Source organism: Vulpes lagopus, chromosome 1 (assembly GCF_018345385.1).
Source record: "Vulpes lagopus strain Blue_001 chromosome 1, ASM1834538v1, whole genome shotgun sequence".
Lineage (NCBI taxonomy): Eukaryota > Metazoa > Chordata > Mammalia > Carnivora > Canidae > Vulpes > Vulpes lagopus.
In genome coordinates this window covers 496,104-521,988 of record NC_054824.1, presented here as the reverse complement: position 1 = coordinate 521,988, position 25,885 = coordinate 496,104, and the positions used below count along the sequence as shown (strand labels likewise).

Sequence of the window (25,885 nt, the reverse complement as noted above, 5' to 3'; positions counted from 1 at the left end):
GCACGGCGACCCAGCTCCTCGCTCGGAGGAGTACGCCCAGAGAAGGGGGCAGGGGCCTGGCCAGCGAGGGGCCAAGGCCAGTGTCCGCGGCAGGGACGGCCGCGACCCGAGGGACGGGGGGGGGGCCCACCCAGGCCCCCGCCTGCCCATGTCTGCACCGCCGCCGGCGACCCAGGCTGCCGTCTGTCCCCGTTTTCTCTGCTCCCCGTTGCTTGGCTCGGGGCCACACCCCGCTAAGTGCGCTTGCTCTCCTAGTGACCTTCTGTCCCTTCGCTCCACTTCGTGAGAGATCTCGCCAGCTCCGTCCCGGGCTCCTGGTCTTTCACCCTGCCGGCCCTGGGTTCGCAGGGCTCGGGTGTCCTCTGTGTCGTGGCCACGTTTCTTCTGCATGTAAGGAAATTCACCACTCCGATCCTTCTGCTTTACTTTGTTTTCTTCTTTTCCCGTCACAGACTCCTTCCACATCTCTCTGTGTTGTTTTTTTTTTTAGGATTTTATTTATTCATGAGAGACCCGGGGTGGGTGGCGGGCAGAGAGAGAAGCAGGCTCCATGCAGGGAGCCGGACATGGGACTTGATCCTGGGACTCAAGGATCACGCCCTGGGCCGAAGGCAGGCACTAAACCACTGAGCCACCCAGGGATCCCCCCTGTGTGTTTTAGTCTCTGACTTTGTTCTGGGTGAGTTCTCTGACACGGTTGTGTGAACAGTCAGGCCGCTGGAAGCCTGGGCCCCCGGGACCTTGAGCCATGGGGTCTGTGGGAGGTGCTGATGCTGGAAACCGTGGCTCGCGCTTCCGGCCATGGAAGCGTCTTCCTGCCCTTGGGGCCCCGGGGGAGTGACGTGGTTAGGAAACTCCAGGAAGCCCTGAGCCACTGTAACGGGTGAGGGAGGCAGTAGCCCAGGCCCTGGAGGGATCCTCGGGCTGTGACCTGCTGGACCTCAGGTGTCAGTGCCGTTAACGTGCGTAGGAGAACGGGTATAGACGGGCTTCACCTTGGGGTGTGACGTCATGGAGCCAGGGCTGGTCGTGGCTCTGCTCCTGCCCCACAGCCTGTGGGACGGCACCCCCGAGGGTTGCGTCATTCCCCCCGGGTCAGGGAGGGGTGCACATGCAGCATCCTGCACCGTGCAGGCCCGCAGGGAGCATGTGCTGCCGCGCCAGGCCCCGCACACCACTCGTGGGAAGGGGTGATCTCGGCAAGAGCACACAGGGGGCCTGGAGAGGCCAGGAGCACGGTGCCCTGGGTCCTGGGGGCGGGAACGACCCCAGAATGCGGAGGACGCCAGCACTCGGGGCCACGTGAGTGAGTGCGTGGGGGGGGGGGCACGCGGTCGGTCGGTGGCGTCAGGACAGGGCTTCGTGGCTGCACCTGTGACCTTTGGCTTTAATGATCAGCAGCGACCCACCATCCTCCATTCAGTTCAGGGTGTGCCCTCAGCTCATTGTGGAATCAGGCGGGGGACACCCATGGGACACACAGTCTCCTCTCCCACAAATGGGCTGCACACGCACACAGGTACGCACACCCTGGCCGCTCCGGCCAGGCCTGCCCTCCTGGGGACGGGGGACCGGTTCCCCCCAAACCCCCCGCCGTGGGCTGGCATGCCGAGGCGCTTGGCGGAGACGCTCACACGACACTTATGTTGCAGGTGGTCCAACTGACGCCCGCCTGCGGAGGAGGACGGACGCTCGTGCGGGAGAGAGACCCTTCCGAAGCGTGGACGCTGAGCATCGAGCCAGTGACCTTGCTTACCTACAACCAAGACTCCGAATCAGAGAGCGCCGTACCTTACACTAACGGGCGCTCGGCACGGGCGTGGTGGGTCTGCACAGGCCTCCGCGGGGCCGTGGGCACAGCAGCGGGGCAGGGACGGCCCCAGAAAGCAGGCCGCCAGGTGGAGCCCAGGGCGAGCAAGACGGCGCCTGCCCTGCCCAGACGCACGGCTGTGCGGACCATCCCACCTCTGACCGTCAGCCAACGTGGACACCTGCGCAGAGAGCGAGAAACGATGGCCCAGTGTCAGCCGGGCCGCGGCAGCTCCCGGGGGCCGCAGCCTGGCGTGGGCTTGCCCGCCTGCCCTCAGACCCCGTGTCTTTGAGCTGCTGCCCTTGTGTCCCTTGCGCGAGTTTTAGCAAGTTATTTTCTGGGTGGTCCAGGCAGGCCCTTGGGAAAGTTCTCGGAGCTCTCGGGGTGCAACACGGGCCTGTTCCTCATTCAGGTGGCTCGGAAGTGCCGCCTGGGGAACGGGCACGACGGGTGGCATACTCTTTGTGCCAGGGACGGAGCGAGATCTGGAGCAAGTGGCGCGGGCCCGGTGGCTCGTGCAGGACTGGGACGCGCGGCCCCGTCTCCCGTGCTGGCTTCTGCGCACGATGGAGGCGGCCACCGTGGGGACAGTGTCCTCGGCTCTGCTCTCCTTTTGTGTTGATGCTGACCTGTGACTCGCGCTTGTGGCCTCTGCCACGTATCAGTGGCTCGTCTGCTGTGGCCGCGACTGTGGAGACCCGCTCCTTTGTCCTGCCCTCCGCTTGCACCTCCGTCAGCGTCCTGCCCCGGGAGAGGCCTCCGGCGGCCCGCGAAGGCCAGACCCCGCTCCCTGGGCCCGGCACCAGGGTCTCCACGTAGGGGCCTCGCTGAGTCCCCCAGGAACCCGAGTTGCCACCGCTGCTCCTGCACAGCTCCGTAGCTGCCCGCACGTGCGTCAGGCTCCTCAGTGCAGCTTTCATCCCCCAAGGTCCTGTAAATAAAATGGAAGTAGATGATGAAGCAGGTAGTGGTGTTTCCACTGTCCCCAGCAGCTCCCGGTGGGCTGGCCGGCCCAGTGCCCGGGGACGGGGCTCCCCACGAGCCGGGCAGGCGGACACCCTCCCCGTGCCCGTCACCGCGGGCCCATGGCAGCCCCGAGGGCGTGCCCCGTCCCTGACCCTGCGGCGCATTGGGTGTGGCTCCCTCGGCACCCCACTGGAGACCAGACACGGCCGCGGGAAACAGGTTGGTCTTCACTTGCGTGTGGTGTCCCCAGGAGCCCCTTCCGGAGGCCTGGAGAGGCAGAGGTCAGAGGCCCTGTGGCACCTGATGCGTACTGACCGTCTCGGTCCCCACAACCCCGCGGGACCCCCAAGGGCACACTGGCCGCAGCTTCACGTTCAGGCACATACGCCTCTGTGCCCTCAGTGCCCTTCGTCCTCCAGTGGAGGGTCCGTGTGGGGGGCAACAACCCTACAAGCTTTTAATAGAACCCAACAGGGACCAGGAATGTCTTCTGGGGACATGTGGGGACTCTGTTTTCTCGCTGGCCGTTGGTGCACCTTGTCTTCTTGCCCCATTCTGCATGACACGGACCTGAGCTCTGCTCCTGGTGCCCAGGCGGCCCCTGGCATCCGGTGTCCCGTGTCCGGTTAGCCTTCAATCCCCAAGTTCCTGCAAAATGGCTTGAGACACACGCTCCCTTGTCTCGGTGCCTGTAGCTTTAAAATATGGGAAAAGCAAATAATTGTAGTACATTAAGCTGCCGATCTGTTTATTGGACCGAGTGCTTCAAGCCACAGCCCTCCGCGTACCCACATCGGGAAAGCCCGGCGCTTGTTGAGGGGATGTTAGGAGAGTCAGCCACGGAAATAAGCTCCACCTGCCCTCGCAGAGCAGGTGATGAGCCCCAGCGCACTGCACCCCGATCCCGGGAACACCCCTGATCCCAGGAACACCCCCAGATCCTGGGAACACCCCTGATCCCTGGAACACCTGCCATCCTGGGAGCACCCCCTGTCCCAGGAACACTCCCGGTCTTGGGGACACCCCCAGATCCTGGGAACACCCCCCCCCAGGAACACCCTCGATCCCGGGAGCACCTGCCATCCCAGGAACACCCCAAATCCCGGGAACACCCCCAATCCCGGGAACACCTGCCATCCCAGGAACACCCCCGATCCCGGCAACACTTGCCTTCCCAGGAACACCCCCAATCCCGGGAACACCCCCAATCCCGGGAACACCTGCCATCCCAGGAACACCCCCGATCCCGGCAACACTTGCCATCCCGGGAACACCCCCAGATCCCTTGCTGAGGGCAGGGAGGGGGTGGCCGCCTGTCCTGCACCGTGGAGCGCGGCGGGAGAGGTCACTCCGCGGTGCTCAGCTAACAGCCCTGGGCCCTCAGGAATTGGGCGCAGGGACGCTCACTGGCCACTGGGCCCCTTGTCCATCAGGACTAGCTGCAGGGACGACAGGGGAGGCCGGGGGCTCTGTGTGGCCTGGGGCCCCCAGCAGCCTGGAGGCCGTGGGGGAGCCCTAGCACCCCAGCTGCGATGCCGATACGCACGAATCTGTGCCCGTGTTGTGTGGTCTGACCCCCCTCGAGCTTAGCCTTTCCAACGCCGGGGCCCCCAGCAGTCGGGCCGTCTTCCCGGGGCTCCTGGGGCCCCTGAGTCGTGGCTCCGCTCACTCGCGCTGATTGAGCAACGACTGCGCGCCGCTTGGGGGCCACGTGGGGGCCTCGTGGGGCGGCCCCTGGCTCATCACAGCCACAGCAACCGGCTCGGGCACCTGCGGTCAGGGCTGCGGCGTTTGCTAGGAAACCAAAGAAAAAAATGCGTGGTTGCTCTGGCGCAAAGAAAGGCCCCCACGTGACCTTCTGGTCTTCAGCGCCAAGGACGGGATTTGGTCATTGTTTCCTGAGCGCCTACTGTATGCGCCTGACTCACCCCAGACCTATAATAGTCCCCGAAAATTCCAAAGCCCAAAAGAGAGAAGAAAGATTACGAGATAAAGGTGTTCTGAGCCGCGGGAGGACGGTGAGCCAGCCAGGTGCCGCCCCGAGACCTGGGAGCGGAAGCCCCCGGCGCCTCCACAGATCCTGGGCACAGCAGCCTTCTGTCCGTCCGCATGGTCATCCAGACGACTTGGACGGTGGGGGGGTGCTCAGGGTGCCCTGTCCCAGCAGCCTCTGTGACCGCCGAGTTCCGGGCCTCACGCCTGGGTCCTGCTTCCCTGGAGGGCTCCCAGGCGGTGGTGGCACAGCTTGGAGGGGGGGGGGGTGTCTGGGACACACAGCTCTTAAGTGACAGAAGGGCTCCTCAGAGGCCATCGCCCCAGGCCCACCCTGCCTGGCCCTCAAGACCGAGAGCAGTGGAGACGAGCAGAAATACAAACGTCCTCCACACACACCTGGAACCCGTAGCTCTTCCTGGGTCTCAGAAGGCCCGGCAGCCCGGGACACAGTTGACTCGCTTGGCACGCGTAGGGCCAGGGAGTTCCTGCCTTTGATTCTCAAAGTGCACGTGGAGAGAAGCAGTGTTCTGTGCCCTCCGTCCCCACCGCGGTGGTCCCCGAGTGCCGTCCACACTGTCACCCTGCCCGTGGGTGCAGGAGGTGGGCTTCCTGGGTCCTGCAGACCACGGAGGGCAGGAGACGCCTGGAGAGCCCCTGCCTGTTGTCCTGCCCTCGTGGTGTCGCGGCCAGGCCCCAGGGTCACGGGGCGTCCCAGCCCGCTCGCCACCACCCACCGAATGCCACAGCCGCTGCTTTCATCCGGACGATTTCCTGGGGCACACCCGCTTCCTCGAAGAGCCCTGCAGACCCGCAGAGAGACGAGGCCTGTCCCCTGGACTGTTCCTCTGGTTCTGGCTTAACCAGGAGGGATGCAGACGCGGACGTTATAACGTAAGTAGCCTCCGGGACAACACCCGGAGGGACTGTCGGCTCCTGTGAGCTGTTCCGCGCTGGTAAATCCAGGGGAGCACAGACGTGGCCTCTGCCCCCAGCACCTTGTGCACACCTGGCAGGTGGCCCGGGGCAGCCTCCGGAGGAGGCCGGCCTTTGTTTTTGCTTTGTTTTGTAAGATTTTATTTATTTATCCATGAGAGAGACAGAGAGAGAGAGAGAGAGGCAGAGACCCAGGCAGAGGGAGAAGCAGGCTCCAGGCAGGGAGCCCGACGTGGGACTCAATCCCGGGGCTCCAGGATCACACCTGGGACGAAGGCGGCGCTAAACCACTGGGCCACCGGGGCTGCCCATCGGCTTTTTTTTTTTTTTTTTTAATTTTTTTATTTATTTATGATAGTCACACAGAGAGAGAGAGAGACAGAGACACAGGCGGAGGGAGAAGCAGGCTCCATGCACCGGGAGCCTGATGTGGGATTCGATCCCGGGTCTCCAGGATCGCGCCCTGGGCCAAAGGCAGGCGCCAAACCGCTGCGCCACCCAGGGATCCCCTCGGCTTTTGTTTTTAAACAGACTGAGGTTGTCTCTTGATTTGCCCCGGAAAGGACAACTACCGCGACCTTTCTGATCACTTCCTGCTGGCAGGTCGCTGGCGGTGTCTGACCTGGAAGCAGCTTGGGGGCATCGCCGGGGCCTCCCCGGGCCACTCGGGAGGAAGCTGCTCAGGACGTCCCCTCCAGGGACAGGCCCTGAGAGCCACGCGCCAGCCAACAGTGAGTTAGCGAGCCCTGGATCATCGGGCACACCCAGCAGCCGGGCGGCCGGGCCGGTGGCCGCTGCCCTGTGCACACTCGCGGTGGGTGAGACACGTGCCCGGCCTGCAGACCCGTAGAGATGAGCCACGGGCCCGGCTCCGCGCCTGTCCACGGGGGGAAGTGTGCCCACCTGCCTGGTGGTGGGGCTCCCCGCCCAGGCCACACACGGTGCCTCCCTGTGCCCAGTGACCGTGCGACCCCAGCCCTCGACCCCGTGGCCGGCCGGGAACCCGGGGTGTCTCTGGGACCTTCAGTTGCGCGGCTGCGGACTGTGCACCAGCGTGGGCTGGTCTGTGCGCCTCGGCGGAGCCTGAGATCCGGCCTCACTTCACGGGGCCAAGCCAGATGCAGGGACTAAAATGGGCTTGTGGGCGCGGGAGGAGCATCACTGTGTTCCGTGCGAGCCGGTGGCCCTGGTGTGAGTCTCATTTCAGCCCTCGACGCACCTCCCTGGGCCCGTCTCTGCCCCCGCCCGGAAAATGCTCCACATGTTGGATTTCTTCTGGAAAAGCCACGGAAACGAGGTGGGAGCCGCAGACAGCCCGATGGCAGCAGGGCTGCTCACTGGGGGCCCCGAGGAGCAGCAGCCCGTGCCCCCCCCACCCGGGCGGACCCCGAGGAGCAGCGGCCTGTGCACCCCCCGGGTGGGGGCCCCGAGGAGCAGCGGCCTGTGGGCCCCCCGGGTGCAGCCCTGAGCCAGGCCCCGCGCCCCACCACCGCTGGCGGCCTGTACAGAGCCAGCGAGAGGCAGAGGGGACACGTCGCCGAGAGCCCTGCCCACCCTCCATCTGTGCCCGTGTCAGGGCTTACGGAGCATATGCTGCCTGTTGCTCACTGACCATCTGCTCCCGAGCTGATGAAGTGTCCCCGTTACCGTGGCAACAGAGTCCTTGATTGGCGGTGGCACCACAAACATTCCCTGCTCAGGTTTCTCTTTTATCTGTGCTCCGGAATGGTGGTGGGGGAGGGGGGCCTGGGGGAGGGGAGGGGAGGGGGCCTGGGAAGGGGAGGGCCGGGGCTGGAGAGGAGGGGGGCGGGCAGGGCGGGACTGAGGGGCAGGTTCCCTCTTCCCTACTCCCACTCTCCTGCTGCTTCCCCCCCCCCCGCCCCCCTCGCCCCTTCCTGCCCCTTCTCGTCCCCCCCCCCACCCCCCCCACCCCCGCCCGGCCTCCTGTCCTGTTAGCAGGTGCCCCAGGGAGCTGAGCTGACCAGGCAGGGCCCTTCGGGCTGTCGCTGTCGCCGGCTTTCCCTGCACCTGGAGGCTGTGGGCGGGGGGGCGCCTATTCGGAGTCCTCCACTTCCTGCCTGGGTGACTGTCCCCAAAGCAGGCAGGTGTCCCCTCTGCTGAGGCATCAGGCACCCGCAAGGGGTGAGAGGTCTGAGGCAAGACAAAACCTTTGTCGCGTCCTGGGAACTGGACCCGGCGCAGGGGCAGCCCACTTGTCCCCTGGGTCCGGCAGCAGCTTCCGTGGGGCTGTGACTCGGGGCCTTCCCTCTGGGCCAGGGCGGCGCATGTATCTGGGGGCGCCGCTGCACCCCGAGGCCCCGCAGGCTCTGGAGCCCTCTGCCCTCTGGGCCTCAGGCACGGATTCCCGGGGTCCCTGGGGATCTCGTGGCTGAGGGGGAGCTGCCCCTTGGGTCACAGTGAGCGTCTCACCACACCCTCCCACGGCCCTTCCTGCCCGGAAGCAAGAAGGCCCCGCACCACCACTGCTCCCCTTGCCCCCCGACTTCACGGAGTCCCCTTTAAGGGTCCTAAGGGCTCATTTGTGGCTAATTTTAGAAAGTCCCTTCAGTCACGGAGGCCAGTGTCACTGCCGTGGTCTCAGTGTCCCCCCCCCCATATGGTCACTCTACCCTGAGCTCTGCAGTGGCCCTCACCCCTCCCCACAGCCACAGGTCCACCTGGGGTGACCTGGGGTCCGTCCTCCCAAACCCTCCTGCAAACTCCAATCACACCAGCTTCTCTGAGGCCCCATTCATATGCACCTGCGTGTCCATCTGGGCATGGACACGTGCACGTGTGTGTCCGCCTGCGTTCCCTGTGCACCTGCGTGTCCCTGTGGGCGTCCACATGCACGCGTGTGTGTCCGTGTGCAGTGCCCTCCTGGTGCTTGTCCAGCAGGGAGTCCTTCCTTGTCTTGTAGGAACCTGAGCTCCATACAGCAAACTCTTTGTTGTTTATTAAATTACATTTTACTATGTCATCCATTATTGCAGCTTACGAGCATAAAACAATGCTTTTTAAATAAGAATTAAAATCTGGTCTCCAGACAACTTCCAAATTAATCAACAAACATGTGCCAGGAGCCAATCAAACTTGGAATCTTACCAAAAACACGACTCCTGCTATTAGTCTGTATTATCTCAACTGAGATTAAAATATAAATTTCTCCCTCAGTATCATTTATCTTCTCATTTCCAACAGACGCACATCAAAGACCCATTTCCAGCTCACGTGGGTACAGTTCTGGCTGCGCCGCTTCCCCGTCTGCTCCAAGCGCGGAGGCGGAAAGCTCCCCTCGGTTATTTTTGGGGTGTGACTGACACTCCGTGTCGCGCGTGTCAGGTGTGCAACATACTGATTCAACTTCCAGTGTGTGTCGGCGAAGCAAGCAGAACTTTGACAACAAAGAAGTCAGTACATAGAAGAGCATCGATTGATCTAATATACAGGTGATGGTTGGAATCTAACCTGGCAGTGTGCGGAGGGAGCGTATACCGTGACCAGGCGTTTTCTCCAGTGTAGCAGGACTAGCCCCATATTAGACCTACTGAGGTAAACCACCGTTTAACAGAACAAAAGGAAGAACGCGATCACCTCCATAGATGCCGACAAAACACTGGATGGATCAATGTTCATTCTCTTTTTAAAATGCTCCTGATGAAATAGTGATTGATGAACACGTCCTTAACCGCACGACCGTGTGTCCCAACCTGAAAGCCACGCGGTGCCACTGCCTCCCGGGGGTTGAGGCCCCGGAGCTGACTTGGTGTCGGTGTCAGAACCACACGAAACCCCTAGGGACGCAGCTGAAGGAAATGTGCAAACATGTAAGAGAATTTGGGGGGCTGTATAAAATCAGAAATAAGACCCGCTAGGAATCCCCTGGAAGGAGAGACTCCATTCATCAGGACGAACAGCCACGAGTGTGCCGGGAGGGAACGGGGTGCTCCGCTGCAAGAAAGGTGGGCAGTGCCCCGGGGGAACCCTCACCCTCCGCGTCCTGAGCCCCGGGCTTCCCCTCCTTCCGCACCCTGCGGCCCTAACACGTGGTCCCCGGCGTCCCTGCAGAGGGTGAGGGGCGCCCAGACCCCGGCGTCCTGTGGGCCCACGAGGGGACCCCCCGCCCCTGGGCACTGGATGCTCCTGGGCCTGCGGGGGCGACACGGATGGCCCCTTGCCCGCCACACAAGCCCCGCTTTGTCCTTCGCAGAATCACACCCGAAGGCCCCGGACCGCAGAGCCCTGCTTGCTCGTGCCCTGGGGCAGCCCCTCCTGCACCCCCCACGTGCCCCCAGGGCAGGACCTGCGGGCCCGGGCCTGGTCGGTTCATTGGAGATTGGACCGAACCGTGGGCGGCTTCCTGGGCCTGTGCAGTGGCTCCTCCCCGCGGACCTGTTGCCAGGCCGCCCTGCATGGGGGACACTGGGCGGGGGCTGCACCCTGGAGGTGGCTCCGTGCCTGAGGGTGCTTTGTCTCCGGTCAGTTCCCGGGGAGACGCCGCTCAGAACCCCAGCCTTGGGTCTCTCCTCCTTACAACGTAAACTGCCTCGGGCCTCGGTGCACCTGCTGCTCAGCTGTTCAGCGCCACTGAGCTCTCGCGGGTGGCATTGGGGTCCGACTGGGCCTAGGACCTGGAGCAGGACGGGCCCCCTGGTGCTGGGATCTGAGGGCTGGGGGGGTTGGGGGGGAGGAGGGGGAGAGAGGGGGAGAGAGGGGGAGGGGGGAGTAAGGGGCGGGGCGGGGAGCAGCCCAGGCCACCCATCCCAGCCTTGCCAAGGCTGACGGCCTTTGTGCCTTTGTGGGGGAGCCCGGAACCCCACGGTGTGATCTGGGCATCCTCCGTGCCCCTGCAGCACGCACAGGTGTGCACAGAGATGCACACACGTGCACACGCGTCAAGCAGCCGCACAGGTGCCCACAGCTGGGCAGCCTCCCGGGACAGGCTCCAGCCCTTCCCTCCTGTGGCTTCCTGGAGCCGCGGCTGAGGGGTGGGGATGCCGCGCTGGTTCCCTCCCCCGCATGTCCTCCCCCACGTGTCCTCCCCACCGAGCCCTGCCGGGAGCCCCCTAGCCACCTGGTCACTGCACCAGCAGGCTCCATGGCCCCAGCCCCGGCGGTGGGCCCTGCTGCCTTCCAAGCACAGACCCGCTGGCCATCTAGCGCCGGGCGCTGTGTCCGGGCCCCCAGACCTTGCACGCCCGTGCCCCATGCCCCATGCCCCCGCCCATTTCTGTGTTCAGTTGCCGGCAGGCAGCCTGCTTGTGCCACGTCACGGTCCCCGGGGAGACAAGGCCTTGCCGCCTTGCACGACCCCCCGGCCGTGCTCCGTCCAGCCGATGGACTCGGCTGCTGGCCGCGGGCAGGCACAGCTGTTCACACGCGTGCTGGGAAGCAGGTCGGCCCCCACGGGGGGCAAACACTGCGATGTTACAGCGCGTGCTAGGGACCACCTGCCTCGCCCGCAGGACCCCGTGCCCTCCGCCCGGCCCCACATGCTGACGGGTGCGGCCAGCCCGGAGGTGCAGGGGGACACAAACCGGGCATCTGGAAGAGACTCAGGAGAGCGAAGAATGGGACCAACCAGGAGGAATGGCCCACAGACCCCAGCTCCCGCCGGGAGGTGCCACCTGAAGGGGGCGGGTGACTCGGCCGGACTGCGCAGGGCGGGTGGCAGGGCTGGCCTTGGGCACAGGAGCCACGGCCTGGTGGCCCTGCATACACGCTCCGCAGCCTCGTCCCACTGGCCTGGCTGTGGCCCCATTAGCCCTGCTGGCCACGTGCTGGGTCCTTCCTGGCCGGGCGCCCTCCCGCCACTCCTCTCACCCACGTCCTCCCTCTGTTCTTGGTGCCGGGCCAAGGCCACCGCAGGGACACCTCCCAGGGCAGTGGGGTTCCCTCAGATGGCCCAGGCCCCGGGGCTGCACTGCCCCCTCCCCGGGCCCCAGACACTGCGGCTTTCTGAGCAGTCTTCCCGCCAGGGCCCCGGCGGGGGAGCAGCCTGGTGCTGACCTGCCGGGACGAGCGCGGTGTCAGGACGTGGAAGGCCGGCGACAGGGCCGCTGCGCAGGCCGGCTTGCAGACTGGCTGTGTGACCATCCGCCAGGAACTCGTCCTCCCTGGGCCTGTCTCCTCGGCTGGGAAGGAGGACCCAAGCCACGGGAGGCCCGTGCGAGGACGTCCGTGCAGCGGGTTAACAGTCCCTCAAGCAGCACGAGGCTCTTCCTTCCCCAGGGAGCCCCGCGTGGAGCCCCCAGCGTAGGAGCACAGCTCGGTGGCACCGGGAACCACAGGCGAGTCGCAGTCCTTGCTTTGTCAGCAGAGCTGCTGCCCCGAGGACAGGCGCAGGGCCCTCTGCAGGCCGCGGCCGCTCGGGGTGCAGACACAGCCAGGGGCCCCGGGAGCCGGCCCCGCATCCACCTCGGTCGCCCCGCTGACTCCGGCAGAGGCGCGGCTACTGCTCTCGTGCCCGAGGCGCCGTATTGCACCAGAGGTTCGGGGTGTCGCCGCAATCTCGGGATGAGGGCGGGGCGGCCCCTCCACGGGGCCTCGGTGTTCTCTGCTCGCCTCCGACCCTCCTGGCAGATCCTCAAACTCAGGAACTGTGAGAATGCATTAGGCTGATAAAGTGCCAATTCAGTGAGCTTAGCGCCACTTGAGGGCACTAACCCAAGTGCAGGGCCATGTGCGTGTGAACCTGTGCCTGTAGGCCCGTGGCTGTGTGCCCTACGCGTGCGCTAACGGCACCTCTGGACAGCTGCTGCTGACGCCGTGTGCGTTCGGGGCTTGTGCAGGAGGCCCGGGGGCTGCCCAGCGGCCGCCGCATCGCCCACCTCCCCTCCTCTGCTCAGCTCAGGCTGAGCCCAGCCCCTCGGAACCACCGTGATCCCCGTCCGCTGCAGGAGACCCTGTTACTTTAGGGGACGCGGGGTCCCCCTCTTCCAGAGGGGGTGGGGGTGGGGGGCCTGGAGGAGGCAGAGAGGACACGGGGCTCTGCACAGAGCGGGTGCCCCTCCTGCGGGCACCACCCCCAGCCCTGCTTGCCCTGAGGGAAGACGGAGCAGGGCAGGCCCACTGTCCTCGTCGCCTCCCGCCAGGGGCTCCAACGTCCTTCCCCAGGTGACGTCCTCACTGCCCACCTCTGGGTCCTCTGGGCACCACAAACAGCCCCCCCCACTCTGGGAAGTGAGGCGCCCCCGAGGCTCCTCAGGCCAAGCCGGGGGGCTTCGGGCCTCGGGCTGGGGGTCAGGCTCTCAGCAGAGGGGGGTGACGGAGAACGTGAGCGCCGGGCCCCTGGCAGCCTGGGCCACTTGCTTTCTGACAAGACCTGGCTGGTGCCTTTAGCTCGGAGCAAGGGGACTGTGACCCGAACCTGTGTTTCGGTGATTGCTGACCTCAGCCCTCCTTCGGCCGCGTTTCCTTTCCTTCCGAGAGGGGCGGGTAAGATGCTGAGACCCCGCTGGGGGATCTCGGACCGTGCACAGGACCAGGTGGGCCCGGGAAGCTGCATTTCTTTTTTTTTTTAAAGGTTTTATTTATTTATTCATGAGAGACACAGAGAGAGAGAGAGGGGGGGGGGGCGCAGAGACACAGGCAGAGGGAGAAGCAGGCTCCATGCAGGGAGCCCGATGTGGGACTGGATCCTGGGTCGCCAGGGTCAGGCCCTGGACTGAAGGTGGTGCTAAACCGCTGAGCCACCCGGGCTGCCCGGGAAGCTGCACTTCTAACCAGCTCTAGAACCCGCAGGTGCTGTGTCCAGGGGCCCCATGTGAGAACCCCAGACGACGTGCAGCGACGGTGGCTTTCCCCCCGGGCTCGTGAAAGGCGCGGTGCAAACCCCAGGCGATGCACGGCACCGGGGAGACCAGTACCGGCCCCCCTGCATCTGCAGCTGTGGACCCCACTGGGGAGGTTGGGTCCTGCTGGCGCCGCGCCCCCAGCGCAGCGGGATGTCTCGGGGTCCCGCCCTCCCTCATGCCTGCCCCGTTCCCCATGCCGCCCCCCGCCCCACGAGGCCCGCTCTAGGGGAGTCCAGCCCCTTGCCCGTCCTGCCGGCCTCTGGGAGAAACTGCAAAGGCTTGAGGTCTCTGTCCTCGCGGCTCTCCCCAGCAGCCGACAGGCAAGTGGACGAGGCGGGACAGGCCGGGCACACGCTCGTGAACTTGCCTCGGGCTCGCCGGCCTCCTCCGGGCACCGGGCCCTGCACACCTGCATGGCCGCGGAGCCCCAGGCCAGCCCCCAGCTGCCACAGGGCAGTGCCTCCGCCGAGGGGCGCCTGTCTCCAGGTCTGGGGGCCTCGGGCAGACGGGGTTCCCTCCATCCCCACCTCCGCAGCCCGGGCGTCTCCAGTGCCCGTGTCCACTCCTCCCCGCCTCCCCCTGCCAGGCCGGCAGTCACAGCAGCGACGTGGGCGTCCACATGCATGGGGGGCCCAGGACCCCCAGGCGGTGGCGATGGGTCGCACAGAAAACCCAGCCCACCTGCTGGCTCTTCTCTTTGGGCGTCTCCACGGGCAATTTGCACCAACTGTGGCCTCGGACACAGCAGGCCCCTGGCCCCAGAGCACGTGGTCCCTCCCGCCCCCCAGCGCCACCAGCTCCGACCTGGGGGCCCCGGCGCCTCCGGGATGAGGCTGCAGCATGAGCTACGGAGCACCCCCCCGCCCCCGGTGCAGCCAGCGGGCGCCCCCGGCCACGGAGCAGAGACCCCGGGCTCTCAGGCCGAATAACCAGACGGGCCGTGAGGCCGCGGCCTGGCAGCAGAGGCGCCTGCAAATGGCTGCACCCCAGGACTCGCCACTCGGGGAGGCCGGGCCGCACGGCAGAGGCGTCGGGGTGCTGCCCCTGCTGCGGGCCCTCGGCTTGGAAGCGCCCGGCCTGGCCTCTGGGAGCCGCACAGGTGGGAGTGGCTGCGAGTCACACCTTTCCTCAATTGCGTGGGGCCCCTTCAAAGGAAAGGGCCTGTGTTGCTGCGGGAGTCCGGGGGGCGCATAGCCCAGAGGGCAGCTGGCGGCCTGGGGCCTGGTGGCCTTCGGGGCTGGGAAAGGGCAGCCGTGGCCGGGCCGGGTCAGCAGGCTCAAGACTGGGGGTGTCCCAGGGGCCCGGCCTGTTCCCTGAGGAACCTCCGAGAAGCTGCTCGGCTTGCTGGGAAGCTGCGGAGGAACAGGCCCCCAACCCCAGCCAGGGTCTGACCCCCAGGACCCGGAGTCCCTCTGGCCTTTCGCTGGGCTCACGGGGCCAGACCCAGAGACCCTCAGGTGGGAGGCTGCACCCAGCCCCCTGCTCCCCGGGAGCTCGGGGGTACAGTCGGCGCCCCGGGAAGGCGAAGCGCGTGTGGCTCCCCGTCGCATGGGGCCTCCGCCCTGGCCCGGCTCTGGGCTCCAGGCAGCTCCCAGGGCTGGGGCTGCGGCCCGGGGCCCGACGGGGCTTGGCGGGGAGGCAGCGGGCACTGCCGCAGGCGTTGGAGTGGGACGGGGACCACAGAGCGGGGCCACATACACGCCGCTGCAGCCCCGTCGCTTGTGGGGTCGGCACGGGAGCAGCGGTGGCCCTGTGTCATCTCTGGGTACCAGCCCGGGGGCCCCGGGACCTTCCAGGGCAGCTGCTCTGGGCCTCGGATGCCAGTCTGGGCTCCCTCAGCGTGTCGGCCACACCAGGCCTCAGCCCAGGGGGACCGAGGCACCTGCCCGGTCTCTGTCCCCGCTGCCGGGACCCCGTCCACTCACGAGGCCGCTGTTCAGGGCGACGCCTCGGCTGCCCACGCGGAGCCCCACGCCCAGTTCCGAGGGAGCATGTGCGAGTCAGGGTGTCCAGCACGGCCCGGCCCACCTGGAGCCCCGCACAGAGGTCCATGCGGGCGCCGGCGCCTTGGAGGCCTGGCCGGGTGGGCAGTGGCCGCCCAGGCTTCCTCGAGGTGCAGGGGGGCCCTCTGCTGGGCCAGGTTCTCTGGCCTGTGTCCCCGGGCTCCCCTGAGTCCCCACGAGCTGCCGCGCCTCCCTGGAGCGGAGGAGATGGCTCTGTGCTCCCGGCGGCAGGGGTCGGGAAGCATCCGGACCCCGTGGGAGGGGGTCAGAGGCGACGCTCCTCACTGCCCGGGGCCAGGCCACGCACGGCCTCCCAGCCCTTCTCCCCGTGGCCGTTCTGGGGCGAGGGCTGCCTGCCTCCTTCCTGAGGCCAGGTGAACGCATGCACGACCCGGGCCCCGGCCTCCGGAGCAGGAACTGCCCACAGCTGTGAGCCTCGGCCTGGCGCCTGGCCCCACCCCGCCGCCCAGGAGCCACGCGAGGGCCGCACCCGGACTGGGGCCGTGTGGTAGCAGCGACGCGGGAACCCGGGTGAACCACGGCTGGAGCGCGAGCGACCCGACTGCTACGGCGTCCGCCTGGGGCTGAGCGGGGTCACCGGCCGCAGGAGTGGAGACCGCAGGGGCTCCTGGCGGGGGGTCAGGTGGGGGGTCAGGTGGGTCCTGCAGGAGCCGGGGCCTCTGTGGCAGTGTCCCCGGAGCTCTGGGCGGAGTCACTCCGTCACAGCCAGTCACGGGGCACAAGGGACGTGGAGCCCGACCGTGAGCCAGACACAGAAGATGACGTCAGAGCAGGTCGCGCCACCCAGGAGCTGGGGACGCAAACATGTCCACAGATTCACGCAGGGTCGAGAAGCAGAGTGGAGAGGCCTGGGCCAGGGCAGCAGCCAGAGGGGAGCCCGGGAGCCTGCGGGGTCCCTGACCTACCCCGGGAGCAGCCCCTGGACGCTGGGAGCTGCAAGGGCACCTGCTTGGGTCGGACGCTGTCGTGAACGTCCGACAGGCGAGGTGCTGGGGGCCTGAGCCCCTCGGGGCTGGGGGTCCTGCTCAGACCGGGGTGGGCCCTGGGGCCGGGGAAGCCGGCATGGTCCGCAAGGCCGGGACGCGCCAGAAGCACCCAGTCAGGGAACCGCTCCACCCAGGGCTCTGCGCCTCCGGGGACAGTGAGACCCACACGGCTGTGGACACGCGAGAGGGACACAGTGAGGCTGCTCTCGCGGGGTAGCCCTGCCAGCAGCGCCCCGTGGGACGCGGACACTGCCCGGAAGGACCCCTCAGGCTCAGGCAGAGTCGAACAGCCTCAGGCGGGTGAGTGAGTTCACGGCCAGCAGAGCCGCAGGGTCTGTGCCCACCGTCCAAGGAGCAGAGGAGGGGGTCCCTGGCCCACCTGGAGGCCCCACCCAGCAGCCCCGCCGCTCTCCTGCCTCGGGGCCCTGGCGCTCGCCCGCTCCCCCTCTCCTGCAAGGACAGTCACCCGCAGCCGCTGCAGGAGCGTGCAGGGCTCCCAGCATCCCCGACAAGGCAGGAATCCAGGTGGGACACGCAGGGGAGGCGCCAGGCAACAGTCCGCAGCTGGGGGCCCGCGGGAAGTCTGTGCGGGACGTGTCCCTGGGGCATCCAGGGGCTTCCTGACCGGGATTTGAGGCGGTTTTACCTTGCAGACCCCTTGTGTGGAGCGGTAGTGGCGGCACTGGGGCAGCGCGCAGAGCCGTGAGGACCGATGCCCTCGGCTCGCAGAGGGGACGCCTCTGAGTTCTGCCTCTGGGCCTCGGCTTCAAAAGACAGAGCGGAGCTGGGAGCAGGCGTCCTAGAGGGGGGAAGCCAGTGCTGAAGTCGGGACGCGCGTGAAACAAAGGTACGTGAGTGCACCTGCCCCACGAGGCCGCTCCCGGGGGCACCTGTCACGCGCACCTGTCATGCGCCAGGGGCCATGGAAGCGCCAGGCACAGTCTGAATAGCCCCCAAGGTCCCTGTTCTGGTGACAGCACCGAGCATTGCCATCATCGGAGGGTCCTGGGTGTTCCTACTCACCTGTCCCGCTCCCCAGGAGTCTGGGCCTTCCCTCTCACTCCCGTAACGTGTTGGGCACCGTGGCCCTGAGCCCAGAGCCACAGAACGTGCCAGAACCTAATCCTCTACTTGTCCCATCATCGCAGAGGGGGGTGTGGCTCTCTCCACGCTACCTTTGCCCTGAAACCCTCCCACCAATGAGAATATATTTGGAGACACCGTGTCCCAGGAGAGTGGAGCTCTCCGGGGCTGCTTGGGATTCCTCGTGCACAGGGGAAGAAATGGGGAGCGGCTGGAGGCTAATTTTCTCCCAACTGTCAGCCTCTGGACGGAGATGGAGGAAGACGGTTCTGGTTTCATACACACCCCGCACGATAAAAGGGAGAAACAGTCGTGGAGACGTCACCCCGTCTTTTCCTGAGCTCAGGGCCGAGGACCTGCGTGCCCAGGGGCCTGAGGACATCCTACTCCTGGGCCCTCACTACGCGTGGTTTGTGGAGCCCCAGTGAAACGCTGACTTCACCCGGCTCCAAACTGGTGCCAGTCGGGTGTTGAAGCTGGTGTCCTTTCTCCCACCTGCGTCTGGGGAAAGAACGAGTTGGCGTGGAAACACTGAGTCCCAACTGCCTCCCAGGCTCCTGGGAGCCTCCCGGGGACTCAGGGCCCGGGCTGGATGGAGACTGGGGTTGTCGAGAGGCTGCAAATCCGAGGAGAGTAAGGAGGGAGCACGGAGCTGGCGACGCGTCGTCGTGCCGAGCTCTCACACGCAGAGCTATTTATACGAAGCCGTCGGGTCCCTCATACCAAGAGGCAGGCAACGAGGAGAAGCTGGCGTGTCCCTGCACGATGGCGCGTGGCGTCCTCAGGCAGTAGGCGCTGCGCCCGCTGCCCTAACCACAACCCGGGGGTGCGCGTGTCCGAGCCCCCGCAGCTGAGGGGCCCTGGGGCGTGTGGCCAAATGCTAAGGCCTAAAGCAAAGACCCCGGGAGGCCTGGGAGGTGACAAACCGGATGGTCGGGCGGCCTAAGAAATGCTCAAGTGTTTTCTAAAACGACAACGTGTAACACCTAACACGTAGTGGGTGCTCGACAAATGTCCGCGGGGGGCCTGGAAGGAGGACGGGGCATTGGCATATTCATCATTGAATAATCAGACAAATCCAAAATACACAGCCACGGCCGCCCAGCCATGAGGCCCACGGCCTCCCCAGGGCCTGGCCCTCCGGTGTACCCGTCGCGGCCGCTCTCGCCACGTTCCCGCAGTGGCCACGGCGGCCGTCCCCCTCTCCCCTGCGGTGGCTGCAAGACACGGAGGTGGGAGAGGGGTCCTCGCGGTGCTGAAGCACCTGGCTCCCACCCACCCGGTGGGCCGCGGCGCACGTGCCCCTCCCCCGCCACTGTCCGCAGCTCAGCACCCGCCTCGGGCCCACGAGGAGCCAGTCCGCCTTCTCCCTGAGCTTCGTGTCCCTTCGTCGTCCCCATGCTGGCGGGAGGCGAGCTGTGTGAGCGACCGCAGTGGACGTCTCCAGGCCTGGCTTGTGACCCGGGGGGGAACCAGGAACTGTCCCGGGGTCTCCGAGGAAGAAGAGCTTTGCAGCAACAGTGCATCTGCAAAGCAAAGAGCCCAGTAAGCAGATGTGGCCAAGGAGCACGGGACCGGGGGTGAGCCAGGGGGACACAGGTGGCACAGGAGGATCCCCGGAGGTGGGAGCGGAGGGGGGCTCTAGGCCGAGGGGAGGCCTAGCGCCCTGAGAGAAGCAGCCTCGGCCCCTTGGGAAGTTTGGAGGACGGCGGAGCGGTCCCCTGGCCCAACGGAAGGGCGGGGGCCCAAGGCCGTCATTCATCCCGGGTTATCTGCAGAGCAACCCACCGGGCTCCCCGCTCAAGCTCACGCCGCCCCCCTCCCGAGCCCAGGGCCTGTCCCTGACCCTGTCCCGGGGCACCCGGCACTGGGCGGCGAGGGCCTTGCGGGGTAGCCGGTCTCTCAGGCCTGCCCGCAGCACGAGGCCTGCAGGGAGCTGGGACTGGGGATATGGGTGCCGCGGGCCAGGGCCAGGGTGACGCAGGACTGTCCCGGGAGTGGGAGCCACAGCAGGCTGGGGCACCGGGAGGCGGGGGCCAGGTCAGCGTGGCCTGCATGGCGGCATCCTCGTGGGCGTCCTCTCCCCTGGGCCCGCCGCTCTGTGGGCCACCACCCCCAGGGAGCCCCCTTGGTGCCTGGCGCAGCGCAGCCCTCAGAAATCCCGCAAGAAAAAAGAAACAAAAAGGTGAACTCCAAAGTAAGGCCATTTACGTGTCACAGAGAATTCTGACGACAGAGCTCGACGCAGCCGGTAATGAGCTCGCCCGCCGCCCTGCTGAGAGGTCGTGAGCCGAGGAGCACGCCACGGGGACAGACGTCACGGCGGTGTGCTTTTAGAATAACATAGGCCCTCGGCTTTGTTTTGGGGGTGACTCTGCATCCTGTGTAAGTGCTGTCGGTCGTGGTCAATCGCCCGGCGGTGAACGCGGCTGGCTGGGACCGTCACACGCGTGTGCCACATCATCTCCCCTGAAATGCCGATACTCCCCCCAGTGCCCAGAACGCTCGTCACTTTTTTTTAACCAAAGCAGAAAAATGTAAGTGAGCAAAGGAACGTAAGGGAGTTTAAGGGACCCTCACGTCATGTCGTTGGCACAAGCGTCGGGATCCACAGGCGGTGCACGGGTGGGAGGGGAGTGGGTCGCACACGGGCCAACCTGTGGGCACATGTGTGTGCATGCTCACCTGGTGCCCGCGGCCTGGCAGCACATGCACGGCCTGCGTGCAGGGCAGCACCAGGCCTCATCCACCCGCGCAGCACAAGTGGTGGCTCCTGGCCCACGCTCCACGCCAGGCAGGGAACATGTGGAGGATGCGCTGGTCGGCCCGGTGGCTGCAGGTGAACTTGTGTCACCGTGCTCCCATCCACAGCCACTGGGTACCCGGGGTCCTCGCAGGTCAGGGCTCTTGGAACCTTCTAGGTGTGGCCGGCCAGGAAGCAGGGAGCTGCGTCCAATGAGCTTTTGAGGCCCCTTCCCTCAATCCCTGAAGCCTTTCAGGGGTGCTCACGGGAGCTTAAAAACCAAAGCTGTAGCGTCAGGTTTCCACACCAAACCAGTGTGACCGTGGACGTGTCAGATGTGAGAGCTGGGCCCCGGTGGCTCCCCGACGCCCCATGGGCTCGGTGCCTGCAGCCCCCGCCTGCTCGCCCGGGAGGAGCCACCACCAGGGGCTGAGGACTCCCGCCTGCATCCCCGCGGCCCGAGCAGCCTGTGCCTCCCTGCGCCCGTAGGTCCCGCGGCCCCAGGCAGGAGTGCTCCTGAGCGGCCCCACGGCGAGTGTGGCCCCAGGTAACTGTCCAGGAGCCTTTCCAGCTGGGACGCGGCTTCCCCAGAGTCTGGCCAGGCCCTCCCCCCGCAGCTGCAGGTGCCTCAGGGCCTTGCACGTTGTCGGGCTCCATGGCCAAGTGGCGGGCACAGCAGCCGTGCGGGCAGCAAGGTGAGCAGCGCTCGGAGCCGCCAGAGGGTGCCCGTGGCCGCGGGGCATGACAGCCTGCACGACGGCCTGCACACCGGCACCAGGGAGATGGTTCGTGGACGATTTGATGCTTGACGTGATTCTTGAAGTTTGGCCTCTTCATGGAACAATGACTCATGGGAAAGTCTTGAAAGGAGGTCTTACTCGGTGTCCCTGCTCATTCTAGTCACCGCTTGCGGGAGTAGTGCGGGGAGTAGCTGTGAGTGGGAGTAGCTGGGTGCAGGAGCAGCTGGGCGCGGGAGCAGCTGTGTGCAGGAGTTGCTGGGTGCGGGAGTAGCTTGGTGTGGGAGTAGCTCGGTGTGGGAGTAGCTGGGCGCGGGAGTAGCTGGGCGCGGGAGTAGCTGGGCGCGGGAGTAGCTGGGTGTGGGAGTAGCTGTGCGTGGGAGTAGCTGTGCGGGAGTATCTGTGGGCGGGAGTAGCCGTGGGCGGGAGCCACTGCGTGTCTGCGCTGCCCCCCTCCCCCCTGGCTGCGGTCGCCGTGGAAAGTCAGCCCGGCCTCAGGCCCCTCCTCAGGCCCAGCCGCGGGTCACCCCCAGCTGCGACCCGCAGGGCTGCGGGGCCGGTGCGGGCGGACGCAGGGGCCCGCGCATCGCAGGGGGCAGGGGGGGGGGAGCAGATTCAAGCCTCCAGCCTGGAGCGCCCCGTCCTCCTCCCCCACCCCACCACCGCTCCTCCCACCCCTCCCTCCGCGGGGCCCTTCAGGGAGCGCCCTGGGCGGTGACCCAAGGGCCCTTGCCCCCGACTTTTTTTTAGAATCTTTTTTAAGTTTTATTTTTATGGTTACATTCCATCCTTCCACTGTATCACTTCCATGTTTGTATATACATAAATTGTTCTTCCTTTACAATTTCCAGATGTGGTTTCTTCTAACAAACTGACCAAACTACGCTCAAGACACAGTGTATTGCTCTGTTCTATGCACCTGTTTGTTCTTTTTTTTAATTTTCATTTTTACATTTACGTTTTATCCTTTTACTGTGTTTAATTTTATTTTTGTACATATATAAGTTTTTCTTTCTTTGTAATGTTGGGATCTTGTTTTCTAACAAACAGATCAAAATCCACACAGGACCCAGTGTATTGCTCTATTCTGTTAACCTGTCTGATTATATTTTTTTCTCCCAGTTTTGGGTCTCTTCTGATTGCTTTATTTTGCATATTTCTCTGAGGTGGTTGTTGCCATTTTAGCATTTTATTCCCTTGTTCATCTATCCTCCTATGCACAGAATGACAAGACAGAAAAATTGACCTCAAAAAAAAAAAAAAGAACTTGGGGTAATACTGACTACCAGGAACTTAGTATGGGTCTAAGTAAGATATCAGAACTAGAGTTCAGAACAATAAGTATAAAGATAGTAGCTGAGCTTGAAAAAGCATAGGAGACATTAGAGAATCCCTTTCTGGAGAAATAAAAGAACTAAAATTAATCAAGCTGAGATTAAAAAGGCTGTTACTGACATGCAATAAAAAGTGGAGGCTCTAACTGCTATAGGATAAATGAGACAGAAGAGAGAATTAGTGCTATGGAAGACAGAATGATGGGTAATAAAAAGCTGAGAAAAAGAGAGATAAACAGCCACTGGATCACCAGGGGAGGATTTGAGAGGTAAGTGATACCAAATACAAAACAATATTAGAATAATGGGGATCCAAGAAGAAGGGGGCAGAAGATATATTGGAGTAAATTACAGCTGAGAATTTGCCGAATCTGGGGAAGGAAGTGCCCAGACTCCTCCAAGTCCAGGAGGCTCAGAGAACCTCCCTCAAAATCAATAAAAATAGGTCAACACCCCAACATATAATAGTGAAACTTGCTAATCTCAGAGGCAAAGAGAAAATCCTAAAAGCAGCTCGGGACAAGAGGTCCATAACCTACAGGGATAGAAACCTTAGACTGGCAGCAGACCCATCCACAGAGACCTGGCAGGTCAGAAAAGGCTGACGTGGTATATTCCGGCTGCTACACGAGGAAATACACAGCCAAGCATACTTTATCCAACTAGGATGCCTTTCAGAATAGGAGGAGAGATAAAAAGTTTCCAGGATGGACAGAAACTAAAAGAATTTGTGATCACCAAACCAGCCCTACAAGAAGTGTTAAGAAGCATCCTTTAAGTGAACAGAGAGCCCAAAAGTAAGATAGACCAGACAGGGACAGGGACAATGCACAGAAACCGTGACTACAGGGGATGCAGTGGTGCTGAATTCCCATCTTTTAATCAGTACTCTGAATGTTAATGGGCTAAATGCTCCAACCAAAACACACAGGGTATCAGATTAGATTTAAAAAAAAAAAAAAAAAGCAAGACCTGTCGATAAGCTGTCTGCAAGAGACTCATTTTAGATGCAAAGACACCTCCAGATTGAAAGTGAGAGGGTGCAAAAGCAAGAATCATGCTAACGGACATCAAAAGAAAGCTGGGGTGGCAACCCTTACACCAGGAAAATTAGGTTTTAAACCAAAGAGATGCGGGATCCCTGGGTGGCACAGCGGTTTGGCGCCTGCCTTTGGCCCAGGGCGCGATCCTGGAGACCCGGGATCGAATCCCACATCAGGCTCCCGGTGCATGGAGCCTGCTTCTCCCTCTGCCTGTGTCTCTGCCTCTCTCTCTCTCTCTGTGACTATCATAAATAAATAAAAAAATTAAAAAAAAATTAAACCAAAGAGATGACGAGAGACACTATATCATACTAAAGGGTCTATCCAACAAGAAGACCTAACAATTATACATATTTATGCCCCTAACATGGGAGCAGCCAAATATATAAGCCAATTAATAACAAAATTAAAGAAATGCATCAGTAATAACATAATAGCAGTAGAGGCCCACAGCAAAGGACAGGTCACCTAAACCGAAGGTCAACAAGGAGAAACAAGGCTCCGGATGCCACCCTGGACCACACGGACTTCACAGATACACACAGAACATTCCATCCTAAAGTGACAGGATACATGTTCTTCTCTAGGGCACACGCAACATTCTCCAGAAGAGACCACATACTTGGTCACAAATCGGGTCTCAACTGACACCAAAAGATTGGGATCATCCCCTGTGTATTTTCAGACCGCAGGCTTTGAAACTGGAGCTCAGTTACATGAGGAAATTTGGAAAGAACTCAAATACATGGAAGCTAAAGAGCATCCTACTAAAGAATGAGTGGGTCAACCAGGAAATTAAAGAAGAATTTTAAGAATTCATGGAAACAAATGAAAATGGAAACACAACTGTTCAAAACCTTCAGGACACAAAAAGACAGACCTTGGAAGTACACAGCAGCACAAGCCTTTCTCAAGAAACAAGAAAAGTCTCAAATACACGAGCTAAACTCACCCCTAAAGGAGCTGGGGAAAGAACATCAAATAAAGCTTAAGCCCAGCGGGAGGAGAGAAATAATAAAGATTCGAGCAGAAATCAATGAAACGGAAACCAGAACAACAGTAGAACAGATCCATGAGACTAGAGGCTGGTTCTGTGAAAGAATTAAAAACGTCGATAAACTCCTGGCCCAGACTTACCAAAAAGAAAAGAGGAAGGACCCAAATAAATAAAATCATGAATGAAAGAGGAGGAATCACAACCAACATAGAAGAAATAAAAGCAGTTCCAAGAACACACTACGAGTAACCACCTGACAACAGGTTATGCTGCCGGGAAGCGCTGGCCGTCTTCCTGGAGACGCATAAACTACCAAAACTGGAACCGGAAGAAGTAGAAAATGCGAACAGACCCACAACCAGCAAGGAGATTGAAGCAGGAATAAAAAAAATAAAAATAAAAATAAAATAAAATAAAAAACTCCCGACAAACAAGAGTCCAGGGCCGGACGGCTTCGCAGGGGAGCTCTAGCAAACGCAGAGGAGGTGACACCTGTTCCGCTGAAGCTGTTTCAAAAAAACAGAAATGGAAGGAAAACTTGGAGACGAGTTCTCGGAGGCCAGCGTCACCTTCTCCCCAGCCGGGCCAGGGCCCTGCCACAGGGGAGGGTGGCAGACCAGTCGCCCTGATGAACAGGGACGCGAACGTTCTCACCAGGGGACCAGCCACCAGGACCCAACGGCACCTTGAGAGGATTGTCCCCCCGACCGGGTGGATTTGTTCCTGGGCTGCGGGGCTGGTCCGACCTCCGCCAGCCGGTCCGGGTGGGCTGGAAGTCGCCTTCTGTGGTGCCTGCGCCTGGACGCCCGGAGCTTATGGCCGTTTTGAGGTTGTCGCCAGATGGGCCTGTTTGCGTCCTGCCCTGTGGCCACTGCGGGGCCTGCTGCCGTGCTCGGGGCTCTGAAGCCTGGCCCCAGACGAGGCCCTGCAAGTGCCCTCGGTGGCAAGCGGCGCGGGCGCGTCCCCAGCCTGCTGGCCGCGGCTTCCGGGGAGCCGAGCGAGTCGTGCGTAGGAGCCCTCGCCGCGGTGAGCTCGGTGCCCACCCTGGGCCTCGGAGTCACGGCGGACTTCACGCATCAAATAGGGATTTTGCCCCAAATCCTTGTAATTCAGGGAAGTCCTTCTCCTGGTTTTTCAAAAGACGGTCGGGGAAAGAGCTTCGTCTGACAACTTGGGAGGAAGAACAGCAGATACTCGGCCCTGGCGTCTCCGTCACCTCCCCGTGTTTGCCTCCTCTGTTTGGTTTTTCTCCTCCGTCATGACCATGTCTGAGTGAATTCTGCGATCTGCAGCGACAGGAGGGCAGGGCAGCCCCAGGGGAGCCGGTTCCCTCGTCTGGGGGGCGGGTGCCTGCGTGAAGGCCGCCCCTTCCCCAGCCGCAGCACCGGCCCAGCGCCCCTCGTCGTTCTTGGAAACCCCGCGGGGGGCTGAGCAGGCC

General features: G+C 63.2%; 2 protein-coding genes across 4 annotated transcripts in view; one reads left to right on the top strand and one right to left on the bottom strand.

The window, feature by feature from the left end:
• Window positions 1–2,766, top strand: part of FAM120B (family with sequence similarity 120B) — a 90,557-nt gene extending 87,791 nt beyond the window's left edge. For all 3 annotated transcript variants that reach the window (XM_041746402.1, XM_041746408.1, XM_041746393.1), the window contains one exon: window positions 1,653–2,766. In XM_041746402.1, the coding sequence (XP_041602336.1) occupies window positions 1,653–1,665 (13 nt within the window). In that variant the 3' untranslated portion in view covers window positions 1,666–2,766. The remainder of the gene's footprint in view (window positions 1–1,652) is intronic.
• Window positions 2,767–18,504: 15,738 nt separating this feature from the next.
• Window positions 18,505–25,885, bottom strand: part of LOC121473266 — a 36,082-nt gene continuing 28,701 nt past the window's right edge. Inside the window, exon 5 of the mRNA XM_041725364.1 lies at window positions 18,505–19,119. Within this exon, the coding sequence (XP_041581298.1) occupies window positions 18,651–19,119 (469 nt within the window). The 3' untranslated portion in view covers window positions 18,505–18,650. The remainder of the gene's footprint in view (window positions 19,120–25,885) is intronic.